Source organism: Microcaecilia unicolor, chromosome 11, assembly GCF_901765095.1.
Source record: "Microcaecilia unicolor chromosome 11, aMicUni1.1, whole genome shotgun sequence".
Lineage (NCBI taxonomy): Eukaryota > Metazoa > Chordata > Amphibia > Gymnophiona > Siphonopidae > Microcaecilia > Microcaecilia unicolor.
The window spans coordinates 75973338-75987184 of record NC_044041.1 but is presented as its reverse complement, the minus strand read 5'-3'; the positions used below and the strand labels follow the sequence as shown (position 1 = coordinate 75987184).

General features: G+C 44.6%; 1 protein-coding gene across 4 annotated transcripts in view; it reads right to left on the bottom strand.

Annotated features, from left to right (window-relative positions):
- Positions 1 to 387: 387 nt before the first annotated feature.
- The window catches only part of MEF2B (myocyte enhancer factor 2B), a 59307-nt gene continuing 45847 nt past the window's right edge, over positions 388 to 13847 (bottom strand). For 3 of the 4 annotated variants that reach the window (XM_030218810.1, XM_030218812.1, XM_030218811.1), the window contains exons 8-10: positions 13160 to 13274; positions 11893 to 12001; positions 388 to 2145 (exon numbers count right to left, since the gene is read on the bottom strand). In XM_030218810.1, the coding sequence (XP_030074670.1) occupies positions 1863 to 2145; positions 11893 to 12001; positions 13160 to 13274 (507 nt within the window). In that variant the 3' untranslated portion in view covers positions 388 to 1862. The remainder of the gene's footprint in view (positions 2146 to 11892; positions 12002 to 13159; positions 13275 to 13847) is intronic. The other variant, XM_030218813.1, reaches the window with a different exon arrangement.

The following is a 13847-nucleotide window of genomic DNA, read 5'->3' as shown; positions in this document are numbered from 1 at the left end:
GGGGGGGGGGGGGGGCAAAATGCCCTGCCAAGCTTCTTCCTGCCTGATTCCAGGACTGTCCTCTCCTGCTCTTGCGTGCCTCCCAGGACCCGGATGATTACATTAACGCAATATCACATTAATGCAATCATCTGGGTCACAACTTCTCCCGGCACACAGTAGCAGGAGAGGACATAGTGAGGAAACAGTGACTCAGAGACAGAAAGGTGCAGCTGCAGGGGCGCGCGAAGCGGTCCAGTCCTGCCCCGGGCTCTGCTGTGTCGCTCAGCGGCCCCGGGAACCAGCGCAGGCAGAGTATTATTTAATACATAAAAAATAGGTGTCTCACTATACTTATTCAACACTGTCACCTCCAAAATTATAAAAATTATCCAGTATATTCTGTTTATTTTTTTTTAAATAGGGCACCAGGGCAAAGTTCCAAAAAGGGATCTATTTTGACAAAGGCAACATGAGCACTTATGTGCCTTTATAAAATGGGCATCTAGAAGCAGGTACAGGTGGGCACCAGTCCTCTCACAAATGTACTCCTGCTCTAAAGCAGGTGTAATTCGTGCATGCTCTATGCATGTGTTCTTGTATTTTATAAAATGTCTGTACATTGCAACTCCTTCACCCCCAGAACACCTACTTACATACAGATAGCAGAGAAACAGGTTCCCTCTTTCTGCGTGCTTCTGTGCAATTTTATAAGAGCCCATTTCCATGTGTAAAGCACTTTACATGCAGACAAAAGCTTTATAAAACCACCCCAAAGGTTTTTTGTCACCATATTGGTCCCAAAGTTCATTCAGCAACACTGCTCATCTCCTATTCAGGGAAGAGAGCCCTGAGCACTCGTCTGTGCTACCAAAAGCTGAGGAGGATCACTGTGGTTTTCTTTGAAGAGTACAGGAAGTGACATCAGTGAAGAAATGCACACAGGAAGTTATGAGTCTGCCCTATTGCTTGGGTGTTCACAAGACATTCTAAGTCACGTTCAGAGGGATATTATAGCTTGGTGTGTAGCTAATAGTGGCTGTGTGTAATGTGCAAACTAGAGACGGTAATTCACAGAGTGGGATATGCAGTAGCAAATTTCATATCAGTTCAGTAACTAACAAGTTAACTGTGAGAGACAAAAAGCCATTAACCAGCCAGCTTTTCCCTTCCCCACCTCCTCCCAGAGTGCACTTGTGCACTTCCTTCCACATGGCATTGCAGGGTAGATCAAAGCAGTCTATCCAAAAGGGACATTATTATTTCTAAATCTCCTTTTTTCCACCAATGAAAGCTGAAGACATGTTGAAGAGGAGTCGCATAGCTCAAATCCTCCCATCATCATCAGACCATTACAGACACTGAGCCCTAATTCACAGAAGCAGAGACGGTAATGGCAGTTTGGAGTGTAAAGTCCGTCTTCTCTGCTCCATTTCATTCTTACTCTGCTCCATTTCACTCTTGGTGCAATCAGCTCTACTTTTCTCCTTACTTGACTACCAGGAAACCGTTTTTGCTTAGTCCAGGCTTTCTTGGAGTCTGTTTGGGCCTCCACAATCTTCCAGAGGAGGCTGTTTCCTTTCTGTAATGTCAGTCTGCACCAATCTGGACCCAGAGTTTACCACGCTTTGTCAGAATATTTCAGCAGGTTTTATGGACTGCGATGATGGGATGAATGGGAATCTCAAAATCTGTTCTTCCTCCTCAGAGACTGTTCCTGGGGACTGTGAAATTTTCTGCTGCCCTAGGTGTTGGGGGTTATAGTACATCTAAAACAACCCCTTCTCCTGCAGTCAAGAGCATTTTGGATCCAGTCTGTAGCCACGTGTCCATAGGAATCCTCCTTTCCCCCCTCCCCCCAAATTCTGCACCAGGAGCTAGTGCTATCTCTGCCAGCTATCTGAGAAGTGCAAACGCCGGGTGGGCAGGCTGGCCCTCTCCTCTGCCAGGGGCCGTGACAGGAGCAGGGAGTAGGGATAGCCTTTGGCATATTCCTCACGTTGGATAAGGTCCATGGCAGCCCGGGGTGTTGGCCGAGGCATGGTGGAGGCACAGTTGGTGACTGGGGAGGCACGCTCTGACTTTATGCTAAGGCTCTGCTGTTGGTGGGGAGGGGTGGTGGAGGCAGATGGAGGTTCCTCACTAGGCGGGATTCTACCTGGTGTGCTGAGAAAAAGAGGGAAAAGAGAGAGACAGTCAGCAATGTTTCAGCTGGTGAACACACAAAAGTAAAATCAGCAGACATGTAGGGACCTGAATAGGATGGGTAGACTCTTGTTTCAAACATCCTACCAGCAGTGTCAAGCTGCAATCTTGGAAGTCCACAAACCAGTAGGTTTTCTAGATATGAATAATGAATATGCATGACAAAGATCTGCATGGACTATCTCCACTGTATGTAAATATAGCTCATGAATATTCACTAGGGATAGACAGAGAGGATTGCAGTTTGACAGCTGTAGACCTTGCAGATGCAGAGAGAATCTTTTTACTTATTTGAGTTTTGTAGGCCAATTTTAACATGACCCATTGATAATATTCTTATTCATTTTTTTAACAAATAGCAGTCATAAAACTTGCTAAGCCACTGCTCTCAAGATAAATAAACCAAAGAAATAAATGTGTTTGTGGGGGATGAGAAAATGATGAACAACAATTTTCTCTGGAACAGATTCATCCAAAATACCATTTGTCCAGGGCCAGTGCTTCCGGCTGTAAGAATGAGTAAAAGATAAATGTCCTTGGGAAAATCTTATATTTAACAACACCCACGCCAGAAAAGGAACAAGAAATGCTGGGCCCCGGGGAGTGCCTTGGCTGACCAGTGGCACACAGGGGCGTAGCCAGACAACAGATTTTGGGTGGGCCTAGGCAAGAAGTGGGTGGGCACCAAGTGTTCTCCCCCCTCCCCCACCACCAAAAAAAATATTTCAGCTGGTGGGATAACACTTCTTTCCACCTTGGCAGTCTGTAGCAAGCATGCGCTAAAAACTGAGAATGTGCAGGTGCCAGTATCATGGAGAGTAGCGTTTTTGTTACCATCAGGGGGAAGTCTTCAGTAGGTGGAGCTTGGGATCCCCACCAGCTACCACTAAACATGTGCTACTGTTGGGTGGGCCCGAGCCCTAAGTGGGTGGGCCCAGGCCCACCCAGGCCCACCTGTGGCTACGCCACTGGTGGCACACCTATCAAAATGTTTGTCCTCACTGAAATTTGGACCCTTTCAGTTTTTGGAAAGCCAAATGTATTCAGGCCTCAGTAACAACTGTGGGAAGCTAAACACTACTACTACTAATCATCATTTCTCTAGCACAACTAGATGTATTCAGCACTGACCATTCTTGCACTGTCTTCTCTTCATTGGCATTCTTGCTCTGATAGAAGTTGAAGTCTTTTCCTATGCAATAAAGCTTCTACTCAAGGAAGGGGGGGGGGGAGAAATATGCCAGTATCATCAGTTTTAGACCCCGTGCAAGCTTCCTTTGAAGAGGGAGGCCGCAAGTAGTGGAGGTGATAAGTGCTGTCATAAAGAGAGCGGGACATGCTGCACAAAATGGTGGCTCCCAGTCAAGAGCTCTTTTCAAAGGAAGGCAAACTCAAGACCATTCATCTTTCTGGACTTAAAATGGCCTTGCAAGAGCAGCACAACACCTGCCCTACCCTCAGAGTGGAATGAGCTTCCCTGAATGCACGTGTTTTGGGAAACAGTTGAGAACTCATCTCTTTGGTATGGTATTTCAATAATATTATAGTTGCAGTCTTTATTGGTACCTGATTTTATCTGTTTTTGAGGTGAACTGTAGTGGAATATTATGTAAATGAGAATCTGATTAGATTTATATTGAAGAGTTTAGTTACTATAGGCTATGATGATTTATTGTAACTTTTGTAAGAAACTGGCAATAATTTTTACTCTATACCACAATGAGCACTATTTTATGTATTAGTAATATAAATTAATTACATTAGATTATGAAAGTATATAATTATGTTTTAAACATATTTTGAGGGAGGTGTGTTCAGTAGGATATGAAGTGTCCCAGTACAAAAGGGGGTGGAGGGGAAGAGACTTTGCATTTTGGGTGACAAAATATAAGAAAAACAGCATCATTTTGGCTCTTGCAAAAAGGAAGGAGGTAGGGACTGTGGCTCACTGGGTTGATTTTCATTTTCAGCAGCTCGCTGGGTTGATATGGTTATTAACAACTGTTTTGCTAGTGTTGGCTGTGAGAATCTTCAAAATCTCTTATTTCCAGAACTTATTTTTAAATTGTATTTGATTATTTGGGGGGGGGGGGGGCTTGGAACACTAGAAACAGTATTATAAACATTTATCTATTGCACCTCAGGTCAGGTGCTTCACCTTTACGGCTCACATGCTGAGAGGTAGCTACCAGGAAAATGCACAGCAACTCTCATGCAGTTGGCCCTGAAAAATTACCCTAAGGAGGGTCGGGAAGTGGTGAAGGTTTATGCAGTACAATGTGAGACCATAAGGTGGCAGCAAAACATTTCAAAACCAAAATACATATGGAATAAAACCTCATGGCATTTATTCCCTCCTCACTGGTTCTCCTTTTAGAGCAGGGGTGGGCAACTTTTATATACAGAAGGCCACATGAATGCTAGTACTATCAAGGTGGGCTGCAACATTGTACAGTTCTGGAACCAAAATTCAAAGAACTTCATAGACTTTCTGTGATCAGTAAATAAATAAGCAACAATTTAACTAAAACAATGGAAATCTGCTAAAGTGCCTATTTTATTTATTTATTACATTTGTATCCCACATTTTCCCTATTTCACCTATTTGCAGGCTCAATGTGGCTTACATAGTACTGTAAGGCGTTCGCTAACCGGTAAAGAACAAATACAAAGTGGTATTATGGTAGAATAAGGTTCATGTGTTACAGACTCAAGAAAAATGTCAGGAAGTATTTTTTCACGGAGAGAGTAGTGGATGCTTGGAATGCCCTCCCGCGGGAGGTGGTGGAAATGAAAATGGCAACAGAATTCAAACATGCGTGGGATAAGCATAAAGGAATCCTGTGCCGAAGGAATGGATCCTCAGGAGCTTAGTCAAGATCGGGAGGCGGGGCTGGTGGTTGGGAGGCGGGGATACTGCTGGGAAGACTTATACGGTCTGTGCCAGAGCCGGTGGTGGGCAGCGGGACTGGTGGTTGGGAGGCGGGGATAGTGCTGGACAGACTTGTACGGTCTGTGCCAGAGCCGGTGGTTGGGAGGCAGGGCTGGTGGTTGGGAGGTGAGGATAGTGCTGGGCAGACTTATACGGTCTGTGCCCTGAAGAGCACAGGTACAAATCAAAGTAGGGTAAACACAAAACGCAGCAAATATGAGTTATCTTGTTGGGCAGACTGGATGGACCGTGCAGGTCTTTTTCTGCCGTCATCTACTATGTTACTATGTATGTTACTATGTGTTACAGACACATTTGGGAATCATAGAGAGGAAGAGTTGCATTATGTCTATTACTAGCTTTAGTTTCCTTATGTAGCAGGGTTCAGGTGTTTAGGTTGGGTCTGTAGGGTATGCCTTTTTGAATAGGTTGGTTTTTAGTGATTTCCTGAAGTTTGGATAGTCGTAAGTTGTTTTCACGGCTTTCGGTAGTGCATTCCACAGTTGTGTGCTTATGTGGGAAAAGCTGGTTGCATAAGTTGATTTGTATTTGAGTCCTTTGCAGCTTGGGTAGTGGAGATTTAAGTATGTTCTTGTTGATACGATTGTGTTTCTGGTTGGTAGATCTATGAGATCTGTCATATATCCCGCGGCTTCGCCATAGATAATTTTGTGAACCATGGTGCAGATTTTGAAGGCAATACGTTCTTTGATTGGAAGCCAGTGTAGTTTTTCTCAGAGGGGTTTGGAGCTTTCAAAACGCATTTTTCCAAATATAAGCCTGACTGCCGTGTTTTGGGCGGTCTGTAGTTTCTTTATGAGTTGTTCTTTGCATCCTGCATAAATGCCATTGCAGTAGTCTACATGGTTTAGTACCATTGATTGTATCAGGTTGCGAAATGTTTCTCGTGGGAAGAATGGTTTCACGCGTTTGAGTTTCCACATTGAATGGAACATTTTCTTTGTTGTAGATTTCACTTGGCTTTCTATAGTGAGGTTTCGGTCTATTGTAACGCCGAGGATTTTCAGGCTGAGATAGGGAGGGTGTAGTCTGGGGTGTTTATTCACATTGGGTTTGTGGGTTTGTTCACATTGTATTGGGATAAGAGGATGAGACTGTGTTTTTTCCGTATTGAGTTTTAATTGAAATGCATTTGCCCATGAGTTCATGATGTTCAAACTTAGATTGATTTCGTTGGTGATTTCTGTCGGATCGTGTTTGTAAGGAATACATATTGTGACATCGTCGGCATAGATGAAAGGGTTAAGGCCTTGGTTGGCTAAGGACTTGGCTAGTGGGGTCATCATTAAGTTGAAGAGGATCAGTGATAGTGGTGATCCTTGAGGTACTCCGCAGTCTGCTTTCCATAGTGGAGTTATGTTTGTACTTGATTTCACTTGATATGTTCTGGTGGTTAGGAAACCCTTGAGCCAGCTAATTATTTTTCCACTAATCCCGAAATAATCCAGAAGTCTTAGTAGTATATTGTGGTTTACCATGTTGAATGCACTAGACATGTCGAATTGGAGAAGAAGTATGCTTTTTCCTGTTGTTATTTCCTGCTTGAATTTGGCTAGGAGAGTAATTAATACCGTTTCAGTGCTGTGGAGGGGTCGAAATCCTGATTGTGACTCATGTAATATTGAGAACTTGTTTATGTAATCAGCGAGTTGTTTGGTTACCATACTTTCCATCAGTTTGACTACCAGTGGGATAGATGCTAAAGGGCAGTAGTTTGAGATTTCATTTGTTTTCTTCTTGGTGTCTTTTGGTATTGGGGTGAGTAGGATGTTGCCATTTTCCTTAGGGAAGAGACCTTGTTGGAGCATGTGGTTTAGGTGGGATTGCGAATACAGTATTTTCAAAATTGTCAAAACTCTGATTAATGATGTTTTTTTCTGTGTATACCTCCCAATGGTCTTGTGGGCCGCAGAAAATTCAATGGCGGCCACATTCAGTCTGCGGGCTGCAAGTTGCCCACCCCTGTTTCAGACTGCTTCACTACTACTGGGTGCCTCTCTTTGACCATCTGACTGCATAGATCAGAGGTCCGTCCCATGCCTAGATATGCCCAATATGTTGTAGGTGAGGGCATCGCCAGCATTTCAGAATACTGGCCAAATGTAAGTTGATTCCAAAAAGCACACAGGCAAGTGATCTGAAAGATCCAAAACAGCAGAAAAGAAAAGCAGCCCCATGTGGTAAAATAAAACAAAATTTATTCAATGCAGATACATAAAATCAGCACGTAGCTTTCCTTTAACCGCTCAACATGGCCATGTTTCGCCCTCTCAAGGGTTGCATCAGGGGCTTAACATGAAACAAGCAGGAAAAGTCCAATGTTTTCCCTGTCTGGTTAGTGCAGTGTAGCACTAAGGTCCCGATGATCAGTTTCCCTGCACCATTCTGGACAGTGCTATAAAATTAGTGGCGGAACAGCGTGGGTAAACAACACCCCGATGATCAAAACTAATAGCATACAAATTTGTGTGGGCTATTAGGATACTTCTGCAGGCACAATCCTCCCACAGAAGTTGTTCGACAGGTTCAGACCTGTCGAACATACAAATGCAGGCTGGAGGTTGGGTGGACCTCCAGACCCCCAACACCCCCACCCCCAGATAGAGGCCCTGGTGGTCGTTCAGATATTGTCTAATCAGGACAGTTCCTACCGAGTATAAGGTAGTCTGAAACTTTATTGTCTGCTGGCAAACATAACTTAATATCCATCTGACTTTAAAAAAATTAAACAGCCCAATATATCCATATAAACCATTAGATGGATTAATAATAATAACCGGCCAGAAACGGCTCCTGGCCAGTTAAATCGCTTATCGGGGCTAACTGGCCATATTCAGTGGCACTTAATTGGTTAGTGCTGCTGGAAATATCCAGTTAGCGCCAACTCGAAACTGGATATTTTGGGGGCGTTCCGGGGGTAGAGTCAACACTTAGGGGCCCTTTTTACAAAATGGCAGTAAGCCCAATCCGGGCTTAACGCACACTAAATGAGAACTACTGTTGGCCCAACGTGGCTTCCGGCGGTAGTTCCAGCTCAAGCACGTGTGGCAAACCTTTTTTTTTCTAGACAAGCGTTGTGTCAGAGGAGACAACAAAGCACGCTCACCTTCACAATGGTCTTTCTAACGACCTCCTTTTGTTGAGGATTTGCCTTCATCAAATAGTTCTCAAAGGCATTTGGCATTAAGACTCCTGATGCAGGCCTAACAGCCGAAACACGACGTTGTGTCGAGTCTTTACACCTCAATAAACATCTTTATTTTTATATATCCTTTCAGTCTTTGGAATCCTTGGTCATCCTCCCACTTTTATTTTATTTCTTGCTGTTGTCCGTGGGGCGTCTAGAGTTCTCCGCCTTTTGGCGGATATTTTCTCTCTGGTAATCGGGCATCGCCACGCACTGCCCGGTTACTGCGAGAGCCGTTACCGCTACCTCATGGCCACTCAGTAAAAGTTATTTATTTAATTAATTATTTATTCGTTCTTGTACCCCATATTATCCAAAAACAGGTTTTGGTTCAATGTGGCTTACATTTATCCATTAGAGAATGTTACATTCATTTGCAATTATCATTACATTGCAAGCAATGATAGACCTTTGTGTTCAGAGTGATTATCCGTAAAATTTCTTGAAGAGGTAGGTTTTTAGGCCTTTCCTGAACATTAGGTACTCATCAAGAGTGTAGCCAGACTTTGGCGGGAGGGGGGTCCAGAGCCCGAGGTGAGGGGGCACATTTTAGTCCACCCCCCCGGTGCCGCCGACCCCCCTCCGCCATTGCCAACCCCCTGCCGCCACCACCAACTTTGACACCCCCCCCCCTGCCGACGATCCTCTTGACCCCCCCCCTTCCCGACGACCCTCCCCTTGCTGGCAGGGGACCACAACCCCCGCCAGCCAAGGTCTTCTTCCTTCGTTCTGTTTCTGACGTCCTGCAGGACGTGCACATTGTACGTGCAGGACGTTAGACTGAGAAACAGAACAAAGGAAGAAGAGGACCTCGGCTGGCGGGTGTTGGGGTCCCCCGCCAGCAAAGGTAGCAGACGGCGCGTCGTCAGCGGGAGGGGGTCGAGAGGATCGTCAGCAAGGGGGTCCAGGGCCAAATCTACGGGGGCCCAGGCCCCCGTGGCCCCACATAGCTACACCCCTGATACTCGTTAATGCTTCTTATGGCCTTGGGGATCGAGTTTGACCATTTAGAGCCCAGGTAACTAAAAACCAGCTGTGTAGATTGATTTGTATGTTATGTTTTTGCACTTGGGCAGGCGTAGTAGTAGGTAGTCTCTGGCTTCTGGGTGCGCATTTCTCAGTAAAAGTCAGTCCTATATTTATGCATTTTGCCAGGGCCCATTAAGCGCTGAATATCGCTCTTGGTTATGGTTTTGCCAGTCCCATAAACCCAGAAATTCAATGTCAGAGCCTGAACATGGCCCTGCAGTTTCTGGTTATAATGCCAGTGATGGTCAACAAAGCTCTGAGTGCCACCAGCTGAATATCGACCACTATCTGTTTAGCGTTTTAATTTAATGGTGTGTGATATATTGCCTTTCAGTGAAAGCAATCAAAGCAGTTTAAATCTAAAAACTCAGAAGAGGAAAGGAAACAAAGATACTCTAGGAAAGAACAGAAAGATCAAGAAGGGATAGAGAAGGAGGGGGGGGGGGGGGGGGGGGGAGGAAGGAGAACTGCAGCCAAAGCACGCATCTACTGTCCAGTATAGACCTGTAAGGCTTAATATCATAAGAATAGCCATACTGGGTCAGACCAATGGTTCATCTAGCCCAGTATCCTGTTTCCAAACAGTGGCCAAGCCAGGTCACAAGCACCTGGTAGAAACCCAGTTAGTAGCAACATTCCATGGTACCAATCCTGGGGCAAGCAGTTGCTTCCCCATGTCTGTCTCAATAGCAAACTATGGATTTTTCCTCCAGGAATTTGTCCAAACCTTTTTTTAAACCCAGATACGCTAATCGCTGTTACCACATTCTCCGGAAAAGAGTTGCATAGCTTAACTATTCACTGTGAAAAATATGTCCTTCTATTTGTTTTAAAAGTATTTCCATGTAACTTCCTTGAGTGGCCCCTAGTCTTTTGTACTTTTGGAATGAGTTAAAAATAATAATCCATTCACTTCTACTCATTCTACACCACTCAGGATTTTGAAGACCTCAGCCATATCTCCCCCTCATCCGTCTCTTTTCCAAGCTGAAGAACCCTAATCTCTTTAGTCTTTCCTCATATGAGAGGAGTTCCATCCAGAGGATTTTTTTTTTTCAAGACACATCTAAATTGTTTTTAGTTAAAATTGTGTTGAACCTGTTGTACTGAATGTAGAAATTTAGGGAATAATTTTGAAAAGGGATTTCTGTGTGTGTTTACGGGAGAAGCACAGGTACCACAGTACGACAGGAGGCGTTATCTTCTTCTTGTGTGTACTTTCCGGCAGGGAGTGTGCACTAACAACGCTGCTGAGAAAGGGGATGTGTGAAGGGAAACCGTACCTGCTGCTGAAAATGAGCTTGCATGTACATGGACCTGCTTCCCTGAGAGCTGTGAAAATCTGCCCCAGAATGGGTTGTTTTTGTGCGAACATTCAGAATGACACCTTTGTAAGCTGCTCCACATCAAGAGACTTAGGAGCGAGTGCCTACCGCATGGTAAAAGGGAACTGCCGCGGGTTGAACTGAGGTGGTCCATGGTAGTTTGGCCATCAGCATGCGTTTCTTCTCGTTAACAAATATTTTTTATTTTTTGGTGTGGAAGGGGTGACTGGGAGGTGGAGAGTAGGCATGCACTGTGCTAATCAGGTAGTGTGGGTACATTACTGCATGCTGCAGATTAGCGCAGCACAAGTACATAAGTATTGCCACACTGGGACAGACTAAAGGTCCATCAAGCCCAGCATCCTGTTTCCAACAGTGGCCAATCCAGGTCACAAATACCTGGCAAGATCCCAAAAACGTTCAATACATTTTATGCTTCTTATCCCAGAAATAAGCAGTGGATTTTCCCCCAAGTCAATTTAATAATGGTCTATGGACTTTTCCTTTAGGAAGCTGTCCAAACCTTTTTTAAACCCTGCTAACCTAACCGCCTTTACCACATTCTCTGGCAACGAATTCCAGAGTTTAATTACACGAGTGAAGAAATATTTTCACAGATTCGTTTTAAATTTACTACTTTGTAGCTTCATCGCATGCTCCCTAGTGCTAGTATTTTTGGAAAGAGTAAACAAATGATTCACATCTACCCATTCCACTCCACTCATTATTTTACTGCCTACTAAGTAGGTGGACGTAAGGGCTCCCGCAGTAATGGTCACTGCTAATTGGGAAATTAGCATGTGGCCATTGCAAAAAGATATGGAAAAGCGTCCATTTTACTGCTGCACTACAAGTGGCCACTGTACACAGAAAACCCACAAGCTGACAACAGCGCTGGCCACTTTTTAGCATGGCTTGATAAAAGGATCCCTTAGTATTAAGTTTTTTAGAAAAATGTCTTCAGAACCAGGGGTTGTAGATTTTTTTCATTTGGTGACAGTCAAAGTATTTATTTGATAGAATTAACCCTTTTAGTTTGCTTTGACTACAAGATAGGATTTATGTACAGTTGATACAAGCAGATGTGTAATTTGCTGGACTGATCCTGTCCTTTGGCTGCTCATTTGACAGCTCAGCTGTGGACCACTGAATCTACCTTCTGCCATGAGAGTGAGGAGACCACCAATCCTGCAGACAGTGAGATTTCCCCTTACCTTACTGTGGCGTGTGGTGGGGGTGCATCATCTTGTCCAGGTGGCCATGTGGTCAGGGCACTGGGATGAGAAAGTCCAGGATGAGGGAAGGAATCCACTGGAGGGTACTCTGCACATCAGAAGAAAGGGAAGTGTAAGACAAAGTTGGGGGGGGGGGGGGTGGAGAAGAATGCAAGGACAGACCAGACCAGCAGCTGAAATGAATAGGAGATGCACACACTTCCATTTAACAGTGTCACAGCAACCGGCTTCTCTGCTGTCGCCTGGCCAGACACAAAGCACTGTGGTACTAATTTGCCTTCCTCTAGTGCAGTGAGTTCTACGGTCTCTAGGATGGTTTAAGATCATTCAGTTAACAGGCAGAAAGCATTGTTATTCTTTTGAATTTTATTCCTGAACAGATTTTAGCATTCAAAGGTACTCAGTCACTCCAGCCGTTATAAATGTAAGTATATCAGGGTGCTGCTGTGCTGCTTGTCATATGAATTTCCACCCATATTTTTAAAATTATTTATTTACAGGTACCTGATATACTTGGATGAATCTCTTCATAAAGGTGGTTAACAAAGCCCAATAAATATTGGCTCTTAGGGTCAATACACAGTAGAATGGTTTACATTGAATTAAAATAAAGGAGGGATAAAGAAAAGGAGGTAGCGAGGAGATGGAGAAGGAACAATACAAAAGGGGAGGGCAGGGACAGACAGTAAGGAGAGGGGTAGGAACAAGAAAGGATTAATTGATGCAGGATCCCAATAACAGACTGTCTAGGATGGGCTGACGGCCTGCGGGAACAGCCAGGTCTGATGGCCTTCTTATTTAGAATACGAGGTTTTGGAGCAAAACTGGAAGGAGAGTGAATTCTAAAATGGGGCCCTACATATGAAAAAGAAGAAGACTTTGAAATAGGTAGCTGTAACTGTGCTGGGGAGGAAACAGAAAGACCTGCTTGAGAAGAATGAAGGGAACAGTGTCACACTAATACAGTGAAAATGTAGTTTGGACAGCTGAGGTACATCAGAAACTATAACACCTCCCTGGAGAAGGTGGTTTTGAAAGGCAGGGATATGTGGCCATTACAATTTCCTACTGGTGCCTTTATCATCCTTTTTTTTCCCCCAACATGTTTTTTTACCCTTTTGGTGGGCTCCTATTACTGGTTTGGGATCAGGGTGAAGAGGGGGAAGCCTTAAGACCCTCCTAAAGCCCTGTAAAACTTCACAAATACATCCTGTAGCTCTCAGCACTGACACGGGGCTGCACTTACCAGTGTGGGTGGAGGAGAGGTATGGGAAACCTGTTAGTCCATGAGTGGGCACGCTGGCATTTCCTGTGGCCACAGCTGGATTTCCTGTCTGCAGGCTGGAATAGACAGTCCTCTGCTAAAAGAAAGAAAATATTTTCCTGACATCAGTCCTTTTACCTTTCCCCTGCACACATTCTGCTGGGGGGGTGGGGGGGAGGATTTTGTGAACTATAGGAAGGGAAGAAAAAAAAATCCACATGCTCCAGTAAACCCTGGCCAAGGAGTACAAGCTACGGCCCCCCCACTAACTTTTCCTGACTGTAAGCAATGGCGTCTCCTGTGCCTGCATTACAGTGAAATTAAAAGATAGCATAGGATCAGTGGGTTGCCAGGTTAAAAAAAAATAGAGGTCCCCCTCCCCTATAATCCAGAAAGTAATAGACTAGAGTTAGGGGGGAAAAAGACAGGGATCCTGGGAAAATATGGAAAATCTGAGCCCTTCAGTTTACATGCTATTGGCAAAACCCATCAATCAGGCCTGCTTCCTAATGTACTTGAGTTTGTCTATGGCAGGAGAGGGCAACCTGCGCCCTATCACTGAATTCTATGCAGCCCCCAAGACCATGGGAAGCATACATAGAAAATGTCAATAACCAGAGTTCTTGCCAGGGGCGTATCTACGTGGGGCCACAGGGGCCTGGGCCCCCGC